Source organism: Salvelinus sp. IW2-2015, linkage group LG1 (assembly GCF_002910315.2).
Source record: "Salvelinus sp. IW2-2015 linkage group LG1, ASM291031v2, whole genome shotgun sequence".
In the NCBI taxonomy this organism is placed as follows: Eukaryota; Metazoa; Chordata; class Actinopteri; order Salmoniformes; family Salmonidae; genus Salvelinus; species Salvelinus sp. IW2-2015.
Genome location: NC_036838.1, coordinates 50,042,375 through 50,065,374, shown reverse-complemented (window position 1 = coordinate 50,065,374; position 23,000 = coordinate 50,042,375). Strand labels below are relative to the sequence as shown.

The following is a 23,000-nucleotide window of genomic DNA, read 5'->3' as shown; positions in this document are numbered from 1 at the left end:
CAACACAGTTAATACAGAGAGGTACTTTTCTATTGCTGTGTATTAGATCACCTCCAGACTTGAGGTACCTGTGGCATTTATGATTAAATTAGGTCTTAATTGTGTGTTTATGAAATTGTATGGTAAATGACGTATGGTAGGACTATCTCTCACTCTTTACACTGGCATGCAAAGATTGAGGTCAACGCCTGTACTGTACACACACACCTCAAAGAATGCACATGTGATAACATTGAAAAACATTTACTTGTGAGTCATAATTACCATCCCATTCTGGAACTGCGCCTTGACATGATAGAACTATATTTCAATTTCCTCTGTTAATTAAAAGGGCTTTTATCTGTTTCTATTGAGACACTTTGGCAAGACCTAAGTGGATATTAAGCCTAGTCTGTTGGAATGCATCAATAGCCTGCCAGATAGAAATATGAAAAATGTCCAGACATGACCACTTTTTATTTTGATTTGGTTATCACTTTCTTCCTATATGACGTGGGACTTTACCTGTTCTGTAAAACGCATCAATGACAATTTGTATAACATTTTAATGTTGATATTTCACATGATCTCTGTCCCCTGTGTTCTGATCTGTAGAACTCATTTGGGGTTATTATTGGATATAGGGGTTTATTGAACTCAGAGATGGTCATCATGGAGTTCTAGAGTAGTAATTACACAGTGTAATGCCAGTATAATAGTGTAATGCCAGTATAATAGTGTAATGCCAGTATAATAGTGAAATGCCAGTATAATAGTGTAATGGCAGTATAATAGTGTAATGACATAGTATACATAGTGTAATGACAGTATAATAGTGTAATATAAGTGTAATGCAGTATAATAGTGAAATGCAAGTTATAATAGTGTAATGCCAGTATAACAGTGTAATGCCAGTCTAATAGTGTAATGACAGTCTAATAGTGTAATGACAGTAAATAGTGTAATGACCAGTATAATAGTGTAATGCCAGTATAATAGTGTAATGCCAGTATAATAGTGTAATGCCAGTATAATAGTGTAATGCCAGTATAATAGTGTAAACAGTATAATAGTGTAATGGCAGTATAAATAGTGTAGACAGTATAATAGTGTAATGCAGTATAATGTGTAATGGCAGTATAAATAGTGTAATGGCAGTATAATAGTGTAATGGCAGTATAATAGTGTAATGCAGTATAATAGTGTAATGACAGTAATAATAGGTAATGCAGTCTAATAGTGTAATGACCAGTATAATAGTGTAATGACAGTATAATAGTGTAATGACAGTATAATAGTGTAATGACAGTATATAGTGTAATGACAGTATAACAGTGTAATGCCAGTATAATAGTGTAAATGCCAGTATAATAGTGTAATGCCAGTATAATAGTGAAATGCCAGTATAATAGTGTAATGCCAGTATAACGTGTAATGCCAGTCTAATAGTGTAATGCCAGTCTAATAGTGTAATGACAGTATATAAGTGTAATGACGTCTAATGTGTAATGCCAGTATAATAGTGTAATGCCAGTATAATAGTGTAATGCCAGTATAATAGTGTAATGCAGTAATAAATAGTGTAATGCCAGTATACTAGTGTAATGACAGTATAATAGTGTAATGCCAGTATACAGTGTAATGGCAGTCTAATAGTGTAATGACAGTATAATAGTGTAATGGCAGTATAATAGTGTAATGGCAGTATAATAGTGTAATGACAGTAATAATAGTGTAATGAAGTATAATAGACAGTATAATAGTGTAATGAAGTATAATAGTGTAATGGCAGTATAAATAGTGTAATGACAGTATAATAGTGTAATGGCAGTATAATAGTGTAATGGCAGTATAATAGTGTAATGAGAGTATAATAGTGTAATGGCAGTATTAATAGTGTAATGGCAGTATAATAGTGTAATGGCAGTATAATATTGTAATGACAGTATAATAGTGTAATGCCAGTCTATATAGTGTAATGCCAGTCTAATAGTGTAATGCCAGTATAATATTGTAATGACAGTATAATAGTATAATGCAGTCTAATAGTGGTAATGCCAGTCTAATAGTGTAATGCCAGTGTAATATTGTAATGACAGTATAATAGTGTAAGGACAGTATAATAGTGTAATGACAGTATAATAGTGTAATGGCAGTATAATAGGTGTAATGGCAGTATAATAGTGTAATGCCAGTATAATAGTGTTATGACAGTATAACAGTGTAATGTCAGTCTAATAGTGTAATGACAGTCTAATAATGTAATGACAGTCTAATAGTGTAATGACAGTATAATAGTGTAATGACAGTATAATAGTGTAATGACAGTATAATAGTGTTATGACAGTATAACAGTGTAATGTCAGTCTAATAGTGTAATGACAGTCTAATAATGTAATGAACAGTATAATAGTGTTTATGACAGTATAACAGTGTAATGTCAGTCTAATAGTGTAATGACAGTCTAATAATGTAATGACAGTCTAATAGTGTAATGACAGTCTAATAACGGCGTTTTAAAAACTTTTGATCAATCAGCAGTGTTATTATTATGGAGCCTTAAAATGCCCCCTGGCCCTATTGGAGATGTAATGAGCCTTTTAAGATACAACTGTTACTGTTCTTGTGAATTAATTCAGTTGATCATTATGTCTCAATCCTTCTGTATTTACAGTGTTGAAAGCTCCAGGTCGGACCTGAACAAGCTCCCGGTTTTACCAACTAGAATCCTGAGGGAGCACCCCTCCCTGGTATACTGGTAACAGTGCCACATTAACAACACTTTAACCACAAATGCACAAGGGGTATTAATCCAAGTGGATTCACCACAGTCCCATAGATTACAGACCGCAGTCCTGTCAATACCAATCCTCCCCTCACCCCCTATCCCCATCAAATGGCTTTTTAAATTGTAGCTAACACCTGGATGCACAAAGCACTTATTTTCCCATGCAGATGAGCTGGTGTGGGCAGCGAGGTGGAGGTACACCCAGAGTCCTGCCAGGCTGTTTATCTCCGATGCGCTGTATTAATTAGTGCTCTGTGTTAATTATGTCTGGCTGCATCATGAACAGCCAGGGTGGTGCTGACTTCATCATGTCTCATGGGAGCTGGGCTAGACAGGAGGGAGAGAAACGAGACGGCCAGGCCAGCCGCTGGTTAACAGCTCCTGTGTCTGTCTGAGTGCATGCTGCTGCATCTTGTTCATCTGCCTCAGCATTCATCTGTGGCTGCAGCCCAGCCCACTGATGAACAGCAGCTGTATGGATTAATGGCAGATTGGAATTACAGGGCCGTGTGTGTGTGAGCAGATGGGTCGTGTGTGTGAGCTGAGAGGAGATGAGAACCATGGTCAGGCCAGTAGGCCAGACAGAATTCTCTCCATGAACAGGAACAATGTGTGTCAGGGAAGGACTGTCTCACCACTTGTCTCTGTTTGGGGATATGTTACAATCAGTAATGGCTTATTATTCATTTCGGCTTTTATTTTTCTCTATTACAGTGAAGACCGAGTGATCGAGCACTATGAGAACCTGAAGGGCCTCAGCAGAGGGCAAGCAATTGTGCAGTAAGTCATGTATAAATGGGCCTTTTTTATGTTAATCTGGGTCAAGTGGCATGGAGGAAATGAGCTGCTGTGTACCTCTAGTTCAGCACGTTCATCAGTCCAACACAACTCTGCAGTCCTCTGTAGCGTCTACTCCTGTGTTTTGTTTGAAAGGGGTTTGCTGTCACACTGCCAGAATGTGTCATTAATTAGGGACAGCGAACTTTTACTATGCTGTGGGCAGCCAGCAGTGTGTGACAGAGGTTCCACTCTGTTTTCCCTGGGAGGGCTTAGCCTAGTGAGGTCGTTTACACACGGCTGTATGATTTGTGCCCTTGACTTGATCAATTGATTCTCCAAGGCCCTGTAAAGAAATCGATGGCTCCGCCACTGTAAATGACTGTGTCTGGTGAATGACTGACTGGGGCTTAAACCCCTTTCAAACTTCTGTAGAGCAGCGCCTCACAGACGTTGATGAAGTGTAACTGCCTGAATTAACTGCTAACGTGTCCCTCTCCGTTTTGAAGGTATTTGGCCTTAGTGGAGTCCCTCCTACATATGGAGTTCATTATTATCCAGTAAAGGTAAGAACGAAATCAACCCTGTATCTTACAGTAGGAAGCATCAAACATTGTACATTTGTTTTCATGTTTGCTTTCCCATCTAGCTAACATTTTTATAAATATAAAAAGTAGTGTGTTCAGATAGAAAACAAGCCGTTTTCCCCTCTGGAGTCTGGACAGGGACCTTAGCTGGCTGTTTTCTCAGGCTCAGTGCTTAGTTAACTAATGATTGAGTGATCCTCTCTCAGCAACTCTCTCACTCCCAAGCCTCAACCCCACCAGCCCCCGCTCTCCTACCTCACTCATTAAAGCAGGGTGTCTGAGCACATCAAACGCTGCTGTTAAAAATGACTCGGTCTGTGGCTTTTTAGGGCTGCTTCAATGCATTTGATCTCTCCTTGTGTTGCTAGTGCTGCTAGCCTAATGGGGTAATTGCCACAGTATTGGCCCGTTCTTCTTTTAAAAATGTACCAACTTAAGCTGCTCCCTAATGACTGGTGTGCCTTGCCTTGCCTTCCCAACAGGAAAGCCAGGGCCTGCCGTGGTGGCTGGGAGTCAGCTATAAAGGCATTGGACAGTACGATTTACAGGACAAGTTGAAACCTCGGAAGGTAGGTTGGCCTTCTGTGACTTGTTTCTCCTTATGGTGTTAACTGAACAACCAGCCCACTCTGGTTAATAATCCACCAAACTGTAAATAATGGCAACAAAAAGCTTGTGGTTCTTGGGCCAGGGTAAAGGGAGGGAAAGTTTGTTTATCAACGTGGGTGTGATAGTATCTGGATTATGGTGATAAGATTGTGGCATTCCTCATTTAGGGTGTGATTGAAATAACTGGACTGTGATTCCAAATATGAATACCTAAAGTTACAGTTTTGGCACAAAAAAAAGTTACAATATATTCTTGTGTGTTTTCCTCCGCCAGTTTCATTACTATGTCTTTACCCTGTTCCATGTTGGATCCTGTTGACAACAGCTGGGTTTGCTTAATGCCAAGGCATTAATGGGCGTGTCCCATGTATTAAACCCAGCGTATATCCCAGTTCCTTTCTCAGCAGCCCTTCCAGTGGAAGGTGTAATTATGGTGCAGGATGGGGAGCAGGCAGGCAGGGCTCTGGGCTGGATGAGCCGGCACCAAGCCAGCTGGGCGGTCCTCTGTGAGGGGCTCAGCTCTGAGAGAGAGCTATGGCTCTTACCCAGGCCAACCAACCACACATGGAGGGAGGGAGCACTCATGCCAAAACTCCTCTGTAGCAGACCCCTGGTGAAATGGTGGACTTTTGGTAATATGCTTTTTTTTTTAAGTGCACAACTCTTGTTGCTGTTCTAGAGGGGCCTGTCATCTGGTAGAATATTGATAGTCTTCCTATCAAGGCGGCGACCTTTGTATTCATCGCAGCCCCCTCTGCCCTTCTCCAAGCATGCTGTGCTCATTTTGCAAAGCTGCCTGTCATTGTGTGTGTGTGTTTCTCTCGAGAGCAAACAATTGATCAAGCAATAAAACACAATCACCTTGGCAGGGGGGCTGTGAGAAGCTTGGAAGGGTGTGAGGGGTTGGAACGGGGGTTTGAGTGGGTCTTGAAGGGTGGGGGGTTTGAGGGGTCTTGAAGGGTAGGGGGCTTGAACGGGGTCTTGAAGGGGGGGCTGCAGAAAGGAATCCCACTGCAGCACTCCAATCGTCCTGTGAGGAATCTTGGGAACTCAGGATGAAAAGGCTTTTGAAAGTGATGTTTTCCCAGACTTCAGTGAACATGCGCTGAAAGAAGCTACTGTAGCCTTCTTATGGATGTCAGCTTTTATCAACAACTTAATGGATGGGATGAAACCACAACTTCCTATCCTGTCTGTTGGGTAAAAGAGAACTGGGGCTTTTTCCCAAAATCTCAATAGTAACCACACGTCGTTCTGAGTCTTCAGACATAGTCATAGATGGACCATGACTATGGAAGAAGGGAAGGGTAAGTTGTATTTTAATGGGTATAGGACACAAAAACCATACAGGAGAATAAAATGTATGCTAGAGCACCACATTTTATACAATGGCCGTACTTTAAATGAAAAGTTATTTCTAAGATTGGTCTGAGGAGCAAATGGCTGTGATATAGAGAGCGCTCTCTCTCTCGCTCTGGCTCTCTGTGTGTGTTTCTGTCTATTTGTTTCAGTCTCTCGCTCTCTCTCCTCCAATTTCAATTCAAAGGGCTTTATCACTCTATCTCTCTTTCTCTCTCTCCGTGTCTGTCTGTTTCAGTCCATCTCTCTTTCCTCTTATCAGCAAGTCATTTGACACTTACTTGTATTATAAATCACTTTGGCAGGTCCAGTTATATGGTCAACCAATAAAAAATGTAAGCACAGCTCAGTAAGGATAAAATAATTTCTGTAATGGTAATAATCATATATGATTAGACCCTTCATTTTTTTATCTTGGAACAATAAAAAGGCTGCTCAATATTTTATATGGGTGCTAAAATCCAAGGCTAGCTGTGTCAGTGGACCGTGCAGCTCCATTCCCTATAAGCCGTCTTACACTTCTTTCACCTCAGTATATAATAGGTTAAAACCAGAGCCTTAATTAAATGTGTGTTTTGTAGTCGACTGTAGCATTCTCTCTCGTCATGCCTCTGCTGGAAATGTTCAGTGAACCCAGCGTGCATGTGACTGTATGAGAAGGGTGTGGTGGTTTCTCTTCTGCGTGTAAGTCCAACCTTTGACACACATTATTTATCTTCTCAGAGGATTCCTCCATCACGTCACAGGGCCTGGGGGAGTCTGGGGAGGTTGTTGTGGGTTCAGGGTTGGGTCTGCATCAGAAGTTCTGGGAATATCTCAAACCACAGGTATTTTGGCATGGGCTCTAATGAGAAGTGAAACCGCTAACATCTGAAATAAATGAGACTGAGATGGGGAACTACTGTTCTGTTCTCTAGATGACTGGACTGTCTCTCTACCATTCACCTCATGTTTAGTTTTGGTGGTAGTTTCTCTGCAATGCAGTTTGGCAGCATGGCTTGGACTGTTTCCTCTGTCCAAATAGTAAGTGGGGTCTTGTGATCAGAGTTGAAGGTGTGTCACACATCCTTGATATATTTTGGCACTCACACTTGGTTGTGTGTGGTGTGTGTGGTGTTTTGAAACTGTCTAATGATCTAGTTATGTAAATGTTGTGTATCTGTTTATTTTCTGAATGTGCTGTAGTAAGTATCCAGGGGTTTGTGAATTAGAGAGGGGTATCCCACACAATGGGGTGAGTCTGTGGGAAGTGTGGAGCCTGCTGGTTCCCATTATTCAGTAATTACCATGCTCCCAATCCACAGTTAGACTGGGGATCTAATTGATTAGGCTAGGCCTACAGTATTGGCTGGAGCAGCAATGGAGAAATGGTCTGGGTCACTTTACTTAAAGCATGAAGTAACATCTTATGAAATATTGACACCTAATACACTGTTATTGGCTACAGCATTTGCTTTGTGAGTTGCAGAAATTCAGTTTTACATTTTCCTTTGGTTTTAATAACTGACTTTAGAGGTGTAGTGAGAGATTCTTCCTTGTCAGCTTGGGCCCAGTTCTGAGAGCTGACCGAGAGCCGTCCTGTATTCACATGGAGGTGAAGAGGGGCCCGCTATTAATGATTAGACCAAAGTAGTAGATTCCTGAAATATTTGTCTTGGGGAGCGGTGGGAGGCTGGAGTTGATAGCACTCTGAACAACAGGGGTTGGCATGGTATGTAGAACCCAGATAACACATCACAAAGGGTAATGAAGGTACTAAGGGTTATGAATGTGGAGGGCTAATCTAAGATCTGTGGATGAAGGGAAACACACTGAAAGAAAGGGGGTCATGATGGTCTTTTCCCAGAAGAGGAGAGGAGGTTGAATACCTCTCTGTGCACAGCTTGTTCATCTGGTTTGACTGAGGAGGAAGATTGTGATAGAGGGAGAGAAGGAGTGAGTTACACAGAGCCAATTGATGAGGAAAGGAGAGAGAGCAGAGCAGTGCAAGGTGGGCGAGGTCAGAGTGAGGTGTCTGTGATGTCAGAGGGGATGGGGGGAGAGAGGCGGAGCATGCTCAGCTGACACTCTTGCAACACCTATCTGGCTGTCTGAGAACAGATGAATGTATTGTTCAAGGACGCTCTAGCCCTGTGGGAAACTTGGCCAAAGGATTCAATAACACCCTGATAATTCACCCGGGACTTAAAAAGCACATATACCTGCTCTGGTAAGCCCCCTTTTACCTGACTAGGTAGTTCAGGACACATTTAGTTGAGTTGCTGTTGTCATTCTGTTTTTGGGTTACCTGTAAGTAATTGTATGTTAATGTGCTGTACAATCCACAGTTGTAAAGCAGTGACTGCGGTGTATACTATACTGGAAACATGTAGAACCTGTTTAGAAGAATAAGATCCCTATTCTGTTATTAACATTTTTACCAAGACTTCAATGTACTAAAATCAGTTCTCAGGCTGGGTTGCTTGTGAGATCATTTAGATTTCTCGCTGAGGACTGTAGTCAAGGGTCATGTGTTCTATTATTTAGAGCTATGGCTATCTGCCTGGCTTGCCAGTACCTGGTAGAGAATGTTTATTAAATCCTCTGCCATAAATCTACACCCCAGACCCTGGTGCCAGTGCTGGATTCTCACACAGCCAGACCAGGGGAGAGTCCATCGCTCTCAGCGAAAAGAGCTCCAAATCTCTCTAAAGCTCGGTTTTGCTGTTTGCAGATGTTTCACCCCACTCCTCCTCCTGTTTTCAGCGCTCTCCCTCCAGGGCAGAATGAAATGAGAGGCTTCTTGCTAGGCAAGTCTTGCTCTCTACACTGGCTTAATTACTGAGTAGTAAGTAAATTCCACCTGACTGAGTGGCTGTCCTCTGTTCACAGCTGCTGCTGTTAATGTTGCAAGTTCACTGGGATTTAACGAGGAAGGGCCAAGAGAAAGGCTGGTGTGTCTGGGACAAAGCGAAGAGTGTTTATCCATGCTTGTGGCATTTTCTTTGTGTTTCGATGGTACACATATTGGACGCCTCAAGCACTTTGGAATGAATAAGGATGTAAATGTTTGTTTTCATGCAGCGATGTATCAAACCACATCTCTTTGTAGGTCTGCACTCACTCAAACAAGGCATGGTCCCGTATACTATGTACTGAGTGGTGTGTCCTGTTTTTCTCTGTCTGCAGTTGTTTCAGTGGAAGCAGCTGGAGAATTTGTATTTCCGTGAGAAGAAATTTGCTGTAGAGGTGAACGACCCTGACAGGTGAGATGGAACAGACACTGGATGCATATAGTGATCCTGGGTTGTGTTCTGTAGCGTCAGGTTCAAACCTCAAAATGTTTGGTGCCTACTGAACTCAACCCAGGAATCTGTTGTCTTCTATTCTGATCCTAGCCTTTCTGAATCATAACAGGCGTAATTTCAGAGCCTAGTGTCAATGAGCTGTCTCCAATACAATATCTTGCTAGTGTCGAATGAAGGCCTTCCTTCTTGCTGTAAAGGACTGCTGCAGTCAGTGTTCTCAGGACATTGCAGCACTTCCAGCCTCAGTGCTGTATCACATGTTTAATATGGTGCTGCTAGCCACCTTGGCTGGAATTAAAAATCTCTGTTCCAACACTGCATCTCTCTCCCATCAATGTATTGAATTACAGAACCAGTCATGAGATTAGTTTATGCAAGGAATTGTTTTCTAATCTCTGATTGTGTTTGATTCTGATATCAGTACCCATCATGTTATTAAAAGTGTATCTATAGTTAGATATCCAGGTATTCACTTGTTGTGTTGTCAGTCTGGATTAAAGAGATGAAATTACTCTTTTTTTATCCACAGAAGGATAGTTACCAGGCGTACATTCGGGCAGACTGGATTGGTCATTCACACGTGGTATGCCAGCCACTCTCTGATTAAGACCATCTGGGTGATGGCCATCAGTCAGCATCAGTTCTATTTGGACAGGAAGCAGAGCAAAGTGAGTGTGTCAGCAGCACAGCACTACTGCTCTTCTCCTACCCTCATCCCCATACCTGCATCTGTGCCTCTGTGCTGTTCCTAGCCTTATCAGGGCCTTGTCACCCCCACCATGCTCTTTCTCACTCCACTCCACATCTGAGTGCTCCTGTCCTTGTCTTAACCTTTACTCCTCTGTTTGCTAACATGTTTCTTATGGTTGACCCAATTTAGTCGACTGGTCGATTGTTTGGTTGATAGGCTGTTGGTCGACCAAGATTTCTTTAGTCGAGCAGTAGCAAAAAATTGTTTTTGTTAAATCATGGTGTACAAGACACCTGTCTGATTCGTGCCTGTCTGAGTGGACTGATCCATTGTTGGGATGGCACAGTCCATCAGTGTAAGACATGCTACTGAAATCGTATATGGTTATATTATGTAAGAATAATAGTGCAAAACAAAAAAAAAYWGTATTTTATTTAAAAAGATACGCTTTCTCCCACGTTGGATAGTGGTCGCTGTCCGTGGTTTTGAAAAATATCAGTGCGCTTCCTAGACGATGTTGCTGTGCGCATAATTGCAAGGTTAACCAGCATATTGGTGTTGAGAACAATGCGGCGGGAGGCAGCAGCGGAGTTAGGAGACCAGAAAACAGCCCGTGACTTAATTGTCTAAGAAAAGTGAGGAGAGAGGAAACCCCAACTTAATTAGGTCTATAATCAATAGCCTAACTGTTAAATGTGCCTGGCTTTATAAATCATCCATATATATCTACAGAAATAAGACAGATCTTTCTTCTGTTGGATGTTTGTTTAATAGCCTACTGATTCTGTGTGCACCAAGCCTCACGCAACCACAACATGTTGGATAAACAATTTCACAAATTCTGCTTTTTTAAATCTTTGCTATGCTGTAATAAATGCTTTACAATATTTTTTTGTTTAGACCAGCTTCTGGTATTATTTATAACTTATTTCGTGTTGTTTACACTCTTCCAAATTGTCCCAAAATCAAGTCAAATTTATTCCACACGTCTGACTTTCCCTTTACCTCCTGAGCTATGAGGGAAAATTGCCTGGTATCGAGTTTATATGTCACTTCCTCTGCATCCATTTTGTGTTAGGAGTTTGTTATAACCAATTTATTGATGTGATTATTTTGTATTTAACCTATATTTAGCTAGGCTTGTCAGTTAAGAACAAATTCTTATTTAAAATGACGGCCTACTACAATGACGGCCTACATATTATGATATGCTATAAGTCAGGCGCTATTGGTGCATGTGATGCATACGTGTCATGTAAGTAGAGCAAGGGTTGAGGGAATGGAGAATGTTTTTCCTAAACAAATGAGGGATTTCGAGAATATAACTTTTCAGTCAGAAATATCTGTAATTATGTTGCAGCGTCAGCAACATGGACAGTGCAATACACACTGTTGATGTTCTGTGGTGGTCTCTGCAGCATGGAGGAGAGGGAGACAACGGGTGCTAGTCAGTCACTCGCTGTTTTTTTAGTTTTTTTTAACACAGTGCAGCAAGTCTGAGCCAGGCCCAGCACAATCGATTGGTCGAAAGAATAGCCTACTGAATAGCCAATCGATTGGTCGAAAGAACAGACGACTCTTGATCGACCAAGATTTTTTTTGCAGGCCTAATGTCTCTGCCCCATTTTAATTGATGTATATTATAGTATTCTTAGAATAGCCTATGCATAGCTGTGGGGATTCTTGATTTAATGTCGACTTTCCTTGCTGCTCTATTTGATGAATCAACACAGAAGGACATTTTTTTACGTGTTTGTTTAGATGGTGCATATTTTGGTGGGTTATTTTGCATTACTGTCGTTACACAAGCTGAGTGTGAGTTATGATAGTTGCTCCGAGGGGTGAATGAGTGTGTGGCTGCAGTCAGATGGGTTTCAGCCTTTCAMAAGCAGATAGTGCTCATCCAGGAATAGTGTTGAGAGACAGGGCTCCGTTCCCAGCCTGGGCTGAAGCATGCAAATGGGGCTCTTATCTCGCTGCGCAGTCATTTAAGAATAAATACTGATGTGTGATTGTCACTGTCTCCCTCTTTTTCCTTCTTCCCCTCCCCCTCTCTCTCCAGTCCAAAGTTACCACGGCCAGAAGTTTGGGTGACATCGCCATGGACCTGACGGAGATTGGAGCACCCAGGATCAGTAAGCTGTCCAGCATGGAGAGTAAAGACCAGCTCATCATGGCCAGCAACGGATCCCTCATCTCAGCAGGTAGATAATGAGCTAACAACGGACAATGCTTGACGGACATATCGGTCCTATTGACTTCATTAAGACAAATGCTGATTAGATGAGATTGAAGTGGTCATAATGGTTTTAATAGAATGTCTGCCTGATGCAGGGTCAGGAGACTCTGATGTGAGCGAGGAGTTAAAGAAGGAGAAGATTGCTGACCTGAAGAATAAAGAGAAGGACTTACAGGACTCTCTGACTCAGAAACTAGAGGAGCTCAAGAAGATCTGCCTGCGAGAAGCTGTAAGCATCTTCATCAGTACTTGAATTAAATAATTTCAATTAGATTATATCACTGCTGATTGTTCTCTTTTTGTTTTTCCAGGAGCTGACAGGCAGGCTGCCTAAAGAGTACCCTCTGGKCTCGGGTGAAAAGCCCCCTGCGGTMCGTCGGCGCATGGGGACAGCCTTCAAACTGGACGACCTCTTCCCTTATGATGCGGTTAGTATAGGAGTCACAGGATGGGAGCACTGGCTGTCATAAATATTATGTGTTCTTTTGGCTAATAAATCTTAGACTTGATTGACATTGTAATGCAACATTTTAATTGTGTGTGTGTGTGTGTGTGTGTGTGTGTGTGTTGTGTGTGTGGTGTGTGTGTGTGTGTGTGTGTGTGTGTGGTGTGTTGTGTGTGTGTGTGTGTGTGTGTGTGTGTGTGTGTGTGTGTGTGTGTGTGTGTGTGTGTGTGTGTGGAGTAACAATCCTCTATATATGACAGGATAAGGAATTTCTAGTGATGAATATGCTTCTTTTATCCTGTGAAAATCCCCTTTGCACTGATCTGCATGCCTGTGTGCAAGTTACTCATCTCATCTGTTTCTACTGTGTCTTCTTGTCCTGCAGGATCCCCATCTCAGAAACCTGGAGAGCAGGTTTGCCCTGCAGCAGAAGATCGTGGAGGCGGCCAAGAAACTGGCCAACGAGGCTGAGCTCTGTAAGACGGTGAAGAAGAAGAGGAGGAGGAACTGCCTGGACGCCATGAGGAAGCTGCAGGAGATTGAGGAGGAGATCAACAAATACAGGATCCTGACGGGCAAAAAGCCCACCCAGAGAGCATCAATAATCATAGCAGGTAGCCTACACCACGCCATACCAACAGCCAGACATTGCATACAGTCACAGTGATAACACAGTTTAGATTGACTGTAGCATACTGAGGAATCACAAGTCCTGTCAACAGCACCTTGTCTGTACTAGTCTGAAAGAAAGAAGACTWCAGGACATGGGTTTTTATCAGATGTGGCTTCTAATGAAAAGCCCAACACAAGCATGTGTTAACCTCCGTTTCTCCCCTTTTCTCAGATGATGTGAACCTTGCAGAACTCAGCTCACTGTCCGACAGTCTTACTCTGGACGATGGTGAGTGCTGCGGAGGTTATATCATACATACATTAGCTAAACTTCTCTGTTCACATCTGTAGCATCCCCATAGCTTTTAGCAGGCTGTGACAATGACAGTTCCTTCTGTTCACCTGTGTGTTTTAGACGAGGATCTGGGAGGCCAAAGGCAACAGTCCCATTCTGTGCAGTACTCTCCCCGGCCCCACCACTCAGAAACCCTGAGCCTCCACTACCAGTCTGACCGACTGGCCTCAGCCCACGACCAGTCCCAGGACCTCAGCCCCAACAGCAGGTAAGTGCTCTTGCATGGGCCTGGRCACTGGCTACAGCTCTCCTGGCTCTGGGTTGTTTTGTTACCCAGTCTGTTTCAGACTGTTATTCTTGGGGTCCAGGGAGCAGCAGCGAGTATAGACCTGTAGAGGAGAACCAGGGAAAGCTGCCTGCATTCCTACCAGCCTCTTCTCCTGCTGCCCCCACTACCTCCTCTTATCAGCCCGAACACGCTCCATGTAAAAATAAATAAAAATAAAAAATAAAAATAGACAGCAATAGGCATGTCTCTGCCTGCTAAGGAAGAAACCACAATCCCAAGGACGGGAAAATAGTCTGGGACCGGAAAGCTGCTCTGGAAACTCTGAATTTGAACGTATTCGCTCACTGCGTGAACATTTACCAAATTACTTGGATGATATGCTGCTGGGAGAGAGGAGAGCAGGAGTTCTACTGCTACTGTTTGGTAATGTTATTTGCTTACCGTTCCATGAAGAGAAAGATCAATGAGCWATGAAATGACAGTCATCCAGGTGAAAATTCTGACTGAAATCGCAGCACACGAGGATGCAGCTTTTATAATCATGTTTTGAGTGGCGAGGAGAGGGAGAGGCCGTGTAATCACGGTACAAGCTCCACCCTGAGGAAGTCAAGTCTGTGAAAAGCATGGTTCTTATCTGTGTTTCAGATTAAATTATGGCGAAGTCCAGGAACCTTTCCACTACAATCACCGAGATGCCTTATCGAGCCACAAGCCTGCCTCTGCACACAGCATGCCTCCTACCCCCCTCCTCACCCGCAATGCCTACAGCAGCATCCAGTTCAGGTAGGTCAGGCCCYTATCCACAAAGCATCTCAGAAAGGTCCTAGGAATCCTATTCAAACCTGTTTTAAGACAAAGAATCTCRCAGCTCAGAGCAGATTTTAGGACYATGTTAAAAGACTGCTCAGACAAACTCTGAGCCAGGAGTAAAATCAACTTGTAAAAATTATTCAACTGTTAATCACGACAGTTCGAGGTACCGCAAAGTAAAGATAGTGATGACGCTCATTGACATGTTGCAAATGATGGGGAATAGCCAATCGCGATGAGGCATAGTCCGCTGTGAACTACACTGCTCAAAAAAATAAAGGGAACACTTAAACAACACAATGTAACTCCAAGTCAATCACACTTCTGTGAAATCAAACTGTCCACTTAGGAAGCAACACTGATTGACAATACATTTCACATGCGTTGTGCAAATGGAATAGACAACAGGTGGAAATTATAGGCAATTAGCAAGACACCCCCAATAAAGGAGTGGTTCTGCAGTGGTGACCACAGACCACTTCTCAGTTCCTATCTTCCTGCTGATGTTTTGGCACTTTTGAATGCTGCGGTGCTTTCACTCTAGTGGTAGCATGAGACGGAGTCTACAACCCACACAAGGGCTCAGTAGTGCAGCTCATCCAGGATGGCACATCAATGCGAGCTGTGGCAAGAAGGTTTGCTGTGTCTGTCAGCGTAGTGTCCAGAGCATGGAGGCGCTACCAGGAGACAGGCCAGTACATCAGGAGACTGGAGGAGGCCGTAGGAGGGCAACAACCCAGCAGCAGGACGCTACCTCCGCCTTTGTGCAAGGAGGAGCAGGAGGAGCACTGCCAGAGCCCTGCAAAATGACCTCCAGCAGGCCACAAATGTGCATGTGTCTGCTCAAACGTCAGAAACAGACTCCATGAGGGTGGTATGAGGGCCCGACGTCCACAGAAGGGGGTTGTGCTTACAGCCCAACACCGTGCAGGACGTTTGGCATTTGCCAGAGAAATCCAAGATTGGCAAACTTCTTCACAGATGAAAGCAGGTTTACACTGAGCACATGTGACAGACGTGACAGAGTCTGGAGACGCCGTGGAGAACGTTCTGCTGCCTGCAACATCCTCCAGCATGACCGGTTTGGCGTGTGTCAGTGTGGGTGGGCATTTCTTTGGGGGCCGCACAGCCCTCCATGTGCTCGCCAGAGGTAGCCTGACTGCCATTAGGTACCGAGATGAGATCCTCAGACCCCTTGTGAGACCATATGCTGGTGCGGTTGGCCCTGGGTTCCTCCTAATGCAAGACAATGCTAGACCTCATGTGGCTGGAATGTGTCAGCAGTTCCTGCAAGAGGAAGGCATTGATGCTATGGACTGGCCCGCCCGTTCCCCAGACCTGAACCAATTGAGCACATCTGGGACATCATGTCTCGCTCCATCCACCAACGCCACGTGCACCACAGACTGTCCAGGAGTTGGCGGATGCTTTAGTCCAGGTCTGGGAGGAGATCCCTAAAGAGACCATCCGCCACCTCATCAGGAGCATGCCCAGGGTTGTAGGGAGTCATACAGGCACGTGGAGGCCACACACACTACTGAGCCTCATTTTGACTTGTTTTAAGGACATTACATCAAAGTTGGATCAGCCTGTAGTGTGTGTTTTTCCACTTTAATTTTGAGTGTGACTCCAAATCCAGACCTCCATGGGTTGATAAATTTATTTCCATTGATCATTTTTGTGTGATTTTGTTGTCAGCACATCAACTATGTAAAGAAAAAGTATTTAATAAGAATATTTCATTCATTCAGATTAGGATGTGTTATTTAGGGTTCCCTTTATTTTTTTGAGCAGTGTATATAGCACCATTCAGACAACCACAGTGAATGTGACTGTACATCAAATTTTGCAATGGTCAAACTGCTTGTAATTTTAGCCTGACACGATCACTTTGTCTACTCTTTATTATTGCCTCATATGTTGGCATGCATACAGRTTTTTTAACTAATTCCGATTGTTGTTAACAGCTGCATGTTTGCAATAAAACTGTTTTATCAACACACTTGTCACTCCTGTCTAACAACTCTAAATCMTTTTGGCACAGTAGGSATCAAGTCACTTGCCGATAATGTCGCATACAGCGTTTAAAAGGTCTAACTTTCATCMAACACAATCAAGTTAACATAACCCTAAGATCAAGACGAATTCAACTGCCAAACGTTAAGGCATGCCCAATTTAGACATCTGTTTTAACAACGTGATGTTGCGCTCCAAAGGGATAACTTGAAATGACATAATGRAGGTAAGTCAATAAGCGAAAGAAAAACATTATTTATTTCGGTATATCATGTAAAATAGGCCTCATAAGAAATCATTATCAAAASTGCAAGAGGTACTGTTGCATGTAGGTCTAGATTATTTATGGGTTGATCATGTAGAAATATCAAAACKGGAACCACTGAGTTGCTGCATTTTTCTATTATCAAGACACCWGCTGGTAACTCTTAACTGMTTAGGACAGCTCATGAAGTGTCCTAAATATGTCGACTAGGTGGGACTCTTATTACTAAAGAGGCTTCATGCATAGKTTTTATTTTTACCCATAAGAGTAGGAGTAAAATGTTTGTTCTCAGCACCAATTTTCTACTCTGAGATGTTTTGTGAATACAGGCCTTGGCCTCCATGACCTCCCCTCACATACAAAGCTGCCTCTGATGTTCCTCAACACCGGCCAGGAGCCCCAATTAGACTAGCATCCTGTCMAGACCTTTGTTCTCTGTATAACTTCTGGATGGGATTTCTAACCCTATGTCAGATAGTGATCAATCTAATTCTGTATATAAGAAGGACAGAGGATTATGTTGTTCATCATGATGTTGTTCATTTCCAGGTCAGATGATGACCCCCAGGATTTCCGCCAGCGGAGTGGCAGTCTGGAGTRCCAGTCTCAAGAGACCACACCCCTGGCGCCAGCGTACGTCCCGTTCCGCCGCAGCAACAGCACAGAGGTCCTGGACGATGGCTCATCCTACACCAGCCAATCCAGCGCGGAGTATACAGTGCCTGGGAACCATACCCACCGCCCCAGGGACCGRCGGCGTGGCAGGAAGGGCAACATCTACGCCAACACGGGCAGCATGCCCAACTTGGCACAGGCTGATGCCTGCTACAACACATACCAGCCCCCCCGTGCACCACGACCCACCACCACAGCCTACTATGTGACGGGCTACCCCAGCTACACAGAGCCAGAGCCCTACTCTAACGGAGTCTACATGTACAACAACGAGTTAGAGGGTCACTACAACGTTAACCCTTCGTACCACGCCYCGCCGGCCTACCACGGACATGATGCGTACAGCAGTCGCTATGGTGACGACGAGATGGACGGTATGGCTCAGAACCCCTACGCCACCCTGAGGCCGCCCAGGAACCGTCAAGCTCTGCCCAGGACGGAACATTTGACCAAGAACATCCAGAAGGCGCTGGTGGCAGAGCACCTGAAAGGCTGGTACCACCGGAATGCAAGCCACAAGCAACCACAGGCCTACGACTACAACCAGAGGGGTTCCCAGCAGAGCCTGGGTTACCAGACCATGCCAGCTCCCTACAGCAGGAACACATCCTACTCCTCAGGTACAGACAGCCTGCAAACTCCCTCATCTCACATGCAAACAGAATGATATTCCAGTCTGTTAGTCAAAGGCAATTATTTGGTAACACTTTAATGGGCAATGCAAAACGACACGCATCAGCCAACTCTGCATTCAAGCATGTCAATGAATGCTAACATTCAGTCACTCGTATGCGTTCTATATCTCAGAGATAAATTGTCCTATTGTAACTTTTCTTTGTTGTGGTTTCTGTTCCAGTCTCGTCACAGCAGTCCTCCACAGCAGGAGGCTGGCACGGTCACCTGGGAGGGGGTATGTCAGAGTTCCACATGCCTCTACCGGTGCAGCAGCCTTACCCCTCCTACGGCACCGCTCACTACAGCCACCACGCTCACAACAGGTGAGAGAAGTAACTCTTAGTCCCAATTCAGCTCCTTATCTGATTGGCTGTCCCTGATCCTACTTAACAATGGAGCTAAACACCACTACTGTGTCATTGTGGAGAATAGGTGCTCGCTGAAAAAAATGAGGCTTCTCTTTGATTTTATCGGCCACACACCATTATGACCTGTGTGTCTGACATTCCCTTGCTGATCATGATATGTCCCAGAAGTGTTGGAAACAGTTTGATAGTTGGTGCTCACTCACTTGCAGGCCAATTAGCATGGCTGCTTGATATGGATTATAGCGTCTGTCTGTGCAGCCAGTGGTTAGCTCATCTTACTGGCCTTAGGAATGGTTCTTCTTCTTCTCCTACTTTAACTGTCCACTGGGCTGCTCTCTTCATAGATATGGCTCKTCTTGCTCCTCCTACCAGCACTCTAAGGGCTCTTGGTACAGCCCTGATGGCCAGAGGTGCTGTGCCTTTGTCCCTGCTAGCTCTTTATCCTCCACCACCTCTCCTCCTTTCCTTCCTCCTCCCCTGGCTGTGGGCTCTGGCTGGGCCCGGGGCCAGGGCAGGTGGGCCAGGGCTCCAGTCCCCTGCAGCAGCCCCACAGCTACAGAAGCCAGAGGCTTACTAAAGTCTCCTTTGCTAAGTGTAGCCCACGATAGTAGTAAGTAACCAGCTACCAGTCTGTCCTCAGCGTGACTTCATTGCTTGCTTGTTTTTTTAAAAGTGAGCTAAAACAATGTCCTGGTCTGTGCTTTGGGCTTCTCTTTTTCAATTAGTATCAAAGCTGTTTGTTTGGGCTGTCTCTCTCTCCCTCTCTATAAGGTAACTGCATGGCTTTTATGGTTGTTGRTCATTTCTGCCATCTCTTTCAGCTGCCATACCAAATTGTCATCCAYCGGTCACATTTCTCTTAAGGGGTGTGCATAGACATACACCACTTAAACTGTCAGTTACCCCTGCTGTCTCCTCTCCCTCCCCATTATCACTATCACTGACCTTTGACCCTCTCGTGCACAGATGTCCCCCAGCAGGGTATGGGTGGAGGAGCTGTGATAGACTGGTGCCGGGGCCAGCAGTGGCTACAGGGTCATTAGAGAGGTTTGATGCTGGTGCCTGTCATGGTACTGAGTTCTGACCACCGAAATTAAACACCCGCGCTAAAGAATGGGTGAGAGAAGAAACTAACTACCGCCACAGATTCTATGGTGTTGGTGGTGACTCATTTTGTACGTGGCAGTAAAAAAACAACAACACAAGACTGCTTTGGTTGTCCTAGTACTCTTTACTCTATGGTGGTGTACACTGGTGGTGGTGGGGGTGGTGGGGCAGCAGCTCTGGAAGTGGTGGTATCTGTGGAAGAAGGAAAGTGACCCTGCATTTTGGATATTTGAATGCTGCGTGTGTTTGATGCTTGTTGTTCATCTGTCCATCTGCTTTGTTTTAAGGTGTGTGAATAGTTTAATCCTGGTGGAACACACTAACTAACACCTGTCATTTTGAAACTGGGATAGAACTCTCTTAAAGGTGTTCCATTTCATTTCTCCAGTGCTGTATTCCAATGAAGTAACAACCCAGGGTTAAATTACTCAAATAACTTTTCACCAGTGGAGATGTCTCTTTTCTTGGATTGTATTATCAGTTTTTTGTTGCTAGCCTAACCTGTATACATCCTGTATGTGTTGCAGACCCAATGTAGATGTGAACCAAACAGAAACCTACATCAACAGCCAAACGAACTGCAGCTTGGATCCAGATGACCAGAGACTTTACTGGCATGAGGGCTCCTCCAAACCTGGAACTATAGTGTAGCAGTCAGGGCCATCAACTTTCTCAACTTCCACTTTGTGACGCTAACATGTGCCTTGGACTGCACTTACCTGCTTTTCTGGATGGAAAAAGGATCCAAAGAATCAAATATCAACCACTGTGGAATTCACACAGGGGAGGACCTTAAGTCTAAGTACAACTGATTTGAGTTCTCATACACGGAATTGCCAAAGTAGGTCCACCTGCGTACGTTCTCTGAAAYCAGAATTACAACACGGTCACCTGATCTGAATGTTCTGGATTGCTAGGGGGGTATGTGTCTGTGCACTGAGGTGCACTTGGTGCTGTGGCTGGTTGGGTTAGTCTGAGAGGCTGGCATGAGGATGGAGGATAATGAACATGACTTGTCCTGCAAGATTGATAATTGGGCAAGCTGTATGCTCACCATTACAATGACAGATCTCTCCAATATTGACACTTTTAAATGTTGAAATGAAGGATTGAAATTGGATTTTGAGTGTGAAGATGACTAGCAATGGCGACCTGCTGAAACGTTCTCCAGTCACTACTAATTTCTAGAGCCCATTCTATGATAGTGTTTGCAGATACTGTACAGCACTTTGTGCTATTTGTAGGTTYTCAGTCTTTTTGCACCAGCCATTTAACACAGTATTTGGACCTCTCTCTTGTTCTCAGTAATTTGATCGTCTTTACTGCCAAATGCTTCAGTCTAACCATTAAAGTCTAGACTCAACCATGTCAGCTTTTATACTTTCAAAGACCATGTTAACACTTTATCAGTGCCGGTTATGTAATACGTCCACTCTATTACATGGCTTCATTTTATTGCTCAGTGCAGTGAGACAAAATGTCAGTTTTAAGTGCTTATTGCATCCCATGCTGGAATCCATGGACTGGTGCTTTCCATTCCTCTCAAGAAGGAATTTGTATGTACATGTTGATAATGTAAATAGATTGTACAGAACTGTTTTTGGAGCATTTTTTATATATTTTAAGAAGCATGTTATGAATAGTAAACCATCACATTTGTCAAGCTGGTTCTTAGTCGTTTGTATAATTTGAAATGCGTTTGAATTAAAACAAACATTCTGAGCTATGTCCTCAGTTTATTCATGTTTTAGTCTATGGTTGTGATGACGTCTGTTGAGGATCTGAGAAGAACTGAAAAACAAATATCCAGTAACTGATTCAGTACAACACAGGATTTAAATCTAGATCCATTTAATCAATCACTTCAATTTGTCTCCTTTCAGCCAGTGTAATTAGTTAATTGGGTTTTACCGTAAAGAAAGTACAATGCTTTTTTTACTTAAGATAATGAACTTAAAGAGCTCAGGACGATAATGACTCTTTTACGTTGCTATAATCCCCCCCTAAATAAATCAGTTTCAGTAAAGTGTCGCATGAATGGCTTTGGATTGGGATGTTTTTCAATGTGACTGTGACAAACATTTTCAACCTCTTTCCCACCAGACTATGTAATTAGTACTTCTGTTCTAACCATCACCACAGTAACATATCTATCTCCCTGCACTTGCTAGGGACAAGTTAGAGGGATAAAATATGCCTGACACAGAAAATGAGCTTGTGCGGTGGAGGAGATCTTCGTGGGCTATACTCAGCCTTATCTCAGTCTGGTAGGTTGATGGTCTGTTGCGCCGAATAAAGGAAATAAAACGAATATTCAAAACTCCTTGCACACAGAACACCAAGCTGGTAATGGTGATATAACTGAGTAGAACAATCCTTCTACACCAGACTGACAACATTACCTACATCCTTCATTCACCTTACAGTGAAATTTTTACTTACAAGCCCCTAAACAACACTGCAGTTTCAAAAAATACGGATAAGAATAAGAGATTAAATTAACAAGTAATTAAAGAGCAGCAGTAAAAAATAACAATATATACAGTGGGTTGCCAGTACAGAGTCAATGTGCGGGGGCACCGGTTAGTTGAGGTAGTATGTACATGTAGGTTGTGTTAATTAAAGTGGACTTATACATAGATAACAACAGAGTGGCAGTGGTGTGGAGAGGGGGGGGGGGGGGTTCAAAGCAAATAGTCTGGGGAGCCATTGACTAGTATGTTCAGGAGTCAAAGACCTTGGGGGGTAAAAGCCTGTTTAGAAGCATCTTGGACCAAGATGGCGCTCTGGTACCGCTTGCCATGTGGTAGCAGAGAGAACAGTCTATGACTAGGGGGCTGGAGTCTTGACAATTTTTTTAGGGCCTTTCCTCTGACCACCGCCTGGATAGAGGCAGGAACTGGCCCCAGGATATACTGAGCCGTTCGCACTACCCTCTAGTGCCTTGCGTCGGAGGCCCAAGCAGTTGCCATACCAGGCAGTGATTACAACCAGGCAGGATGCTCTCGATGGAGCAGCTTAGAACCTTTTGAGGATCTGAGGACCTATGCCAAATCTTTTCAGTCTCCTGAGAGGGAATATGTTTTGTCGTGCCCCCTTCACGACTGTCGTGTGTGCTTGGACCATG

General features: G+C 43.7%; 1 protein-coding gene across 1 annotated transcript in view; it reads left to right on the top strand.

Annotated features, from left to right (window-relative positions):
• The window catches only part of LOC111969368 (FERM domain-containing protein 4B-like), a 47,878-nt gene extending 27,366 nt beyond the window's left edge, over positions 1 to 20,512 (top strand). Inside the window, 18 exon segments of the mRNA XM_070445534.1 lie at positions 2,654 to 2,737; positions 3,482 to 3,547; positions 4,054 to 4,073; positions 4,076 to 4,110; positions 4,614 to 4,700; positions 9,268 to 9,344; positions 9,916 to 10,054; positions 12,140 to 12,281; positions 12,412 to 12,545; positions 12,628 to 12,744; positions 13,147 to 13,375; positions 13,606 to 13,662; positions 13,789 to 13,936; positions 14,603 to 14,740; positions 17,598 to 18,343; positions 18,580 to 18,721; positions 19,111 to 19,376; positions 20,401 to 20,512. Coding sequence (XP_070301635.1) covers positions 2,654 to 2,737; positions 3,482 to 3,547; positions 4,054 to 4,073; positions 4,076 to 4,110; positions 4,614 to 4,700; positions 9,268 to 9,344; positions 9,916 to 10,054; positions 12,140 to 12,281; positions 12,412 to 12,545; positions 12,628 to 12,744; positions 13,147 to 13,375; positions 13,606 to 13,662; positions 13,789 to 13,936; positions 14,603 to 14,740; positions 17,598 to 18,343; positions 18,580 to 18,721; positions 19,111 to 19,376; positions 20,401 to 20,411 — 2,638 coding nt within the window. The 3' untranslated portion in view covers positions 20,412 to 20,512.
• Positions 20,513 to 23,000: the final 2,488 nt, after the last annotated feature.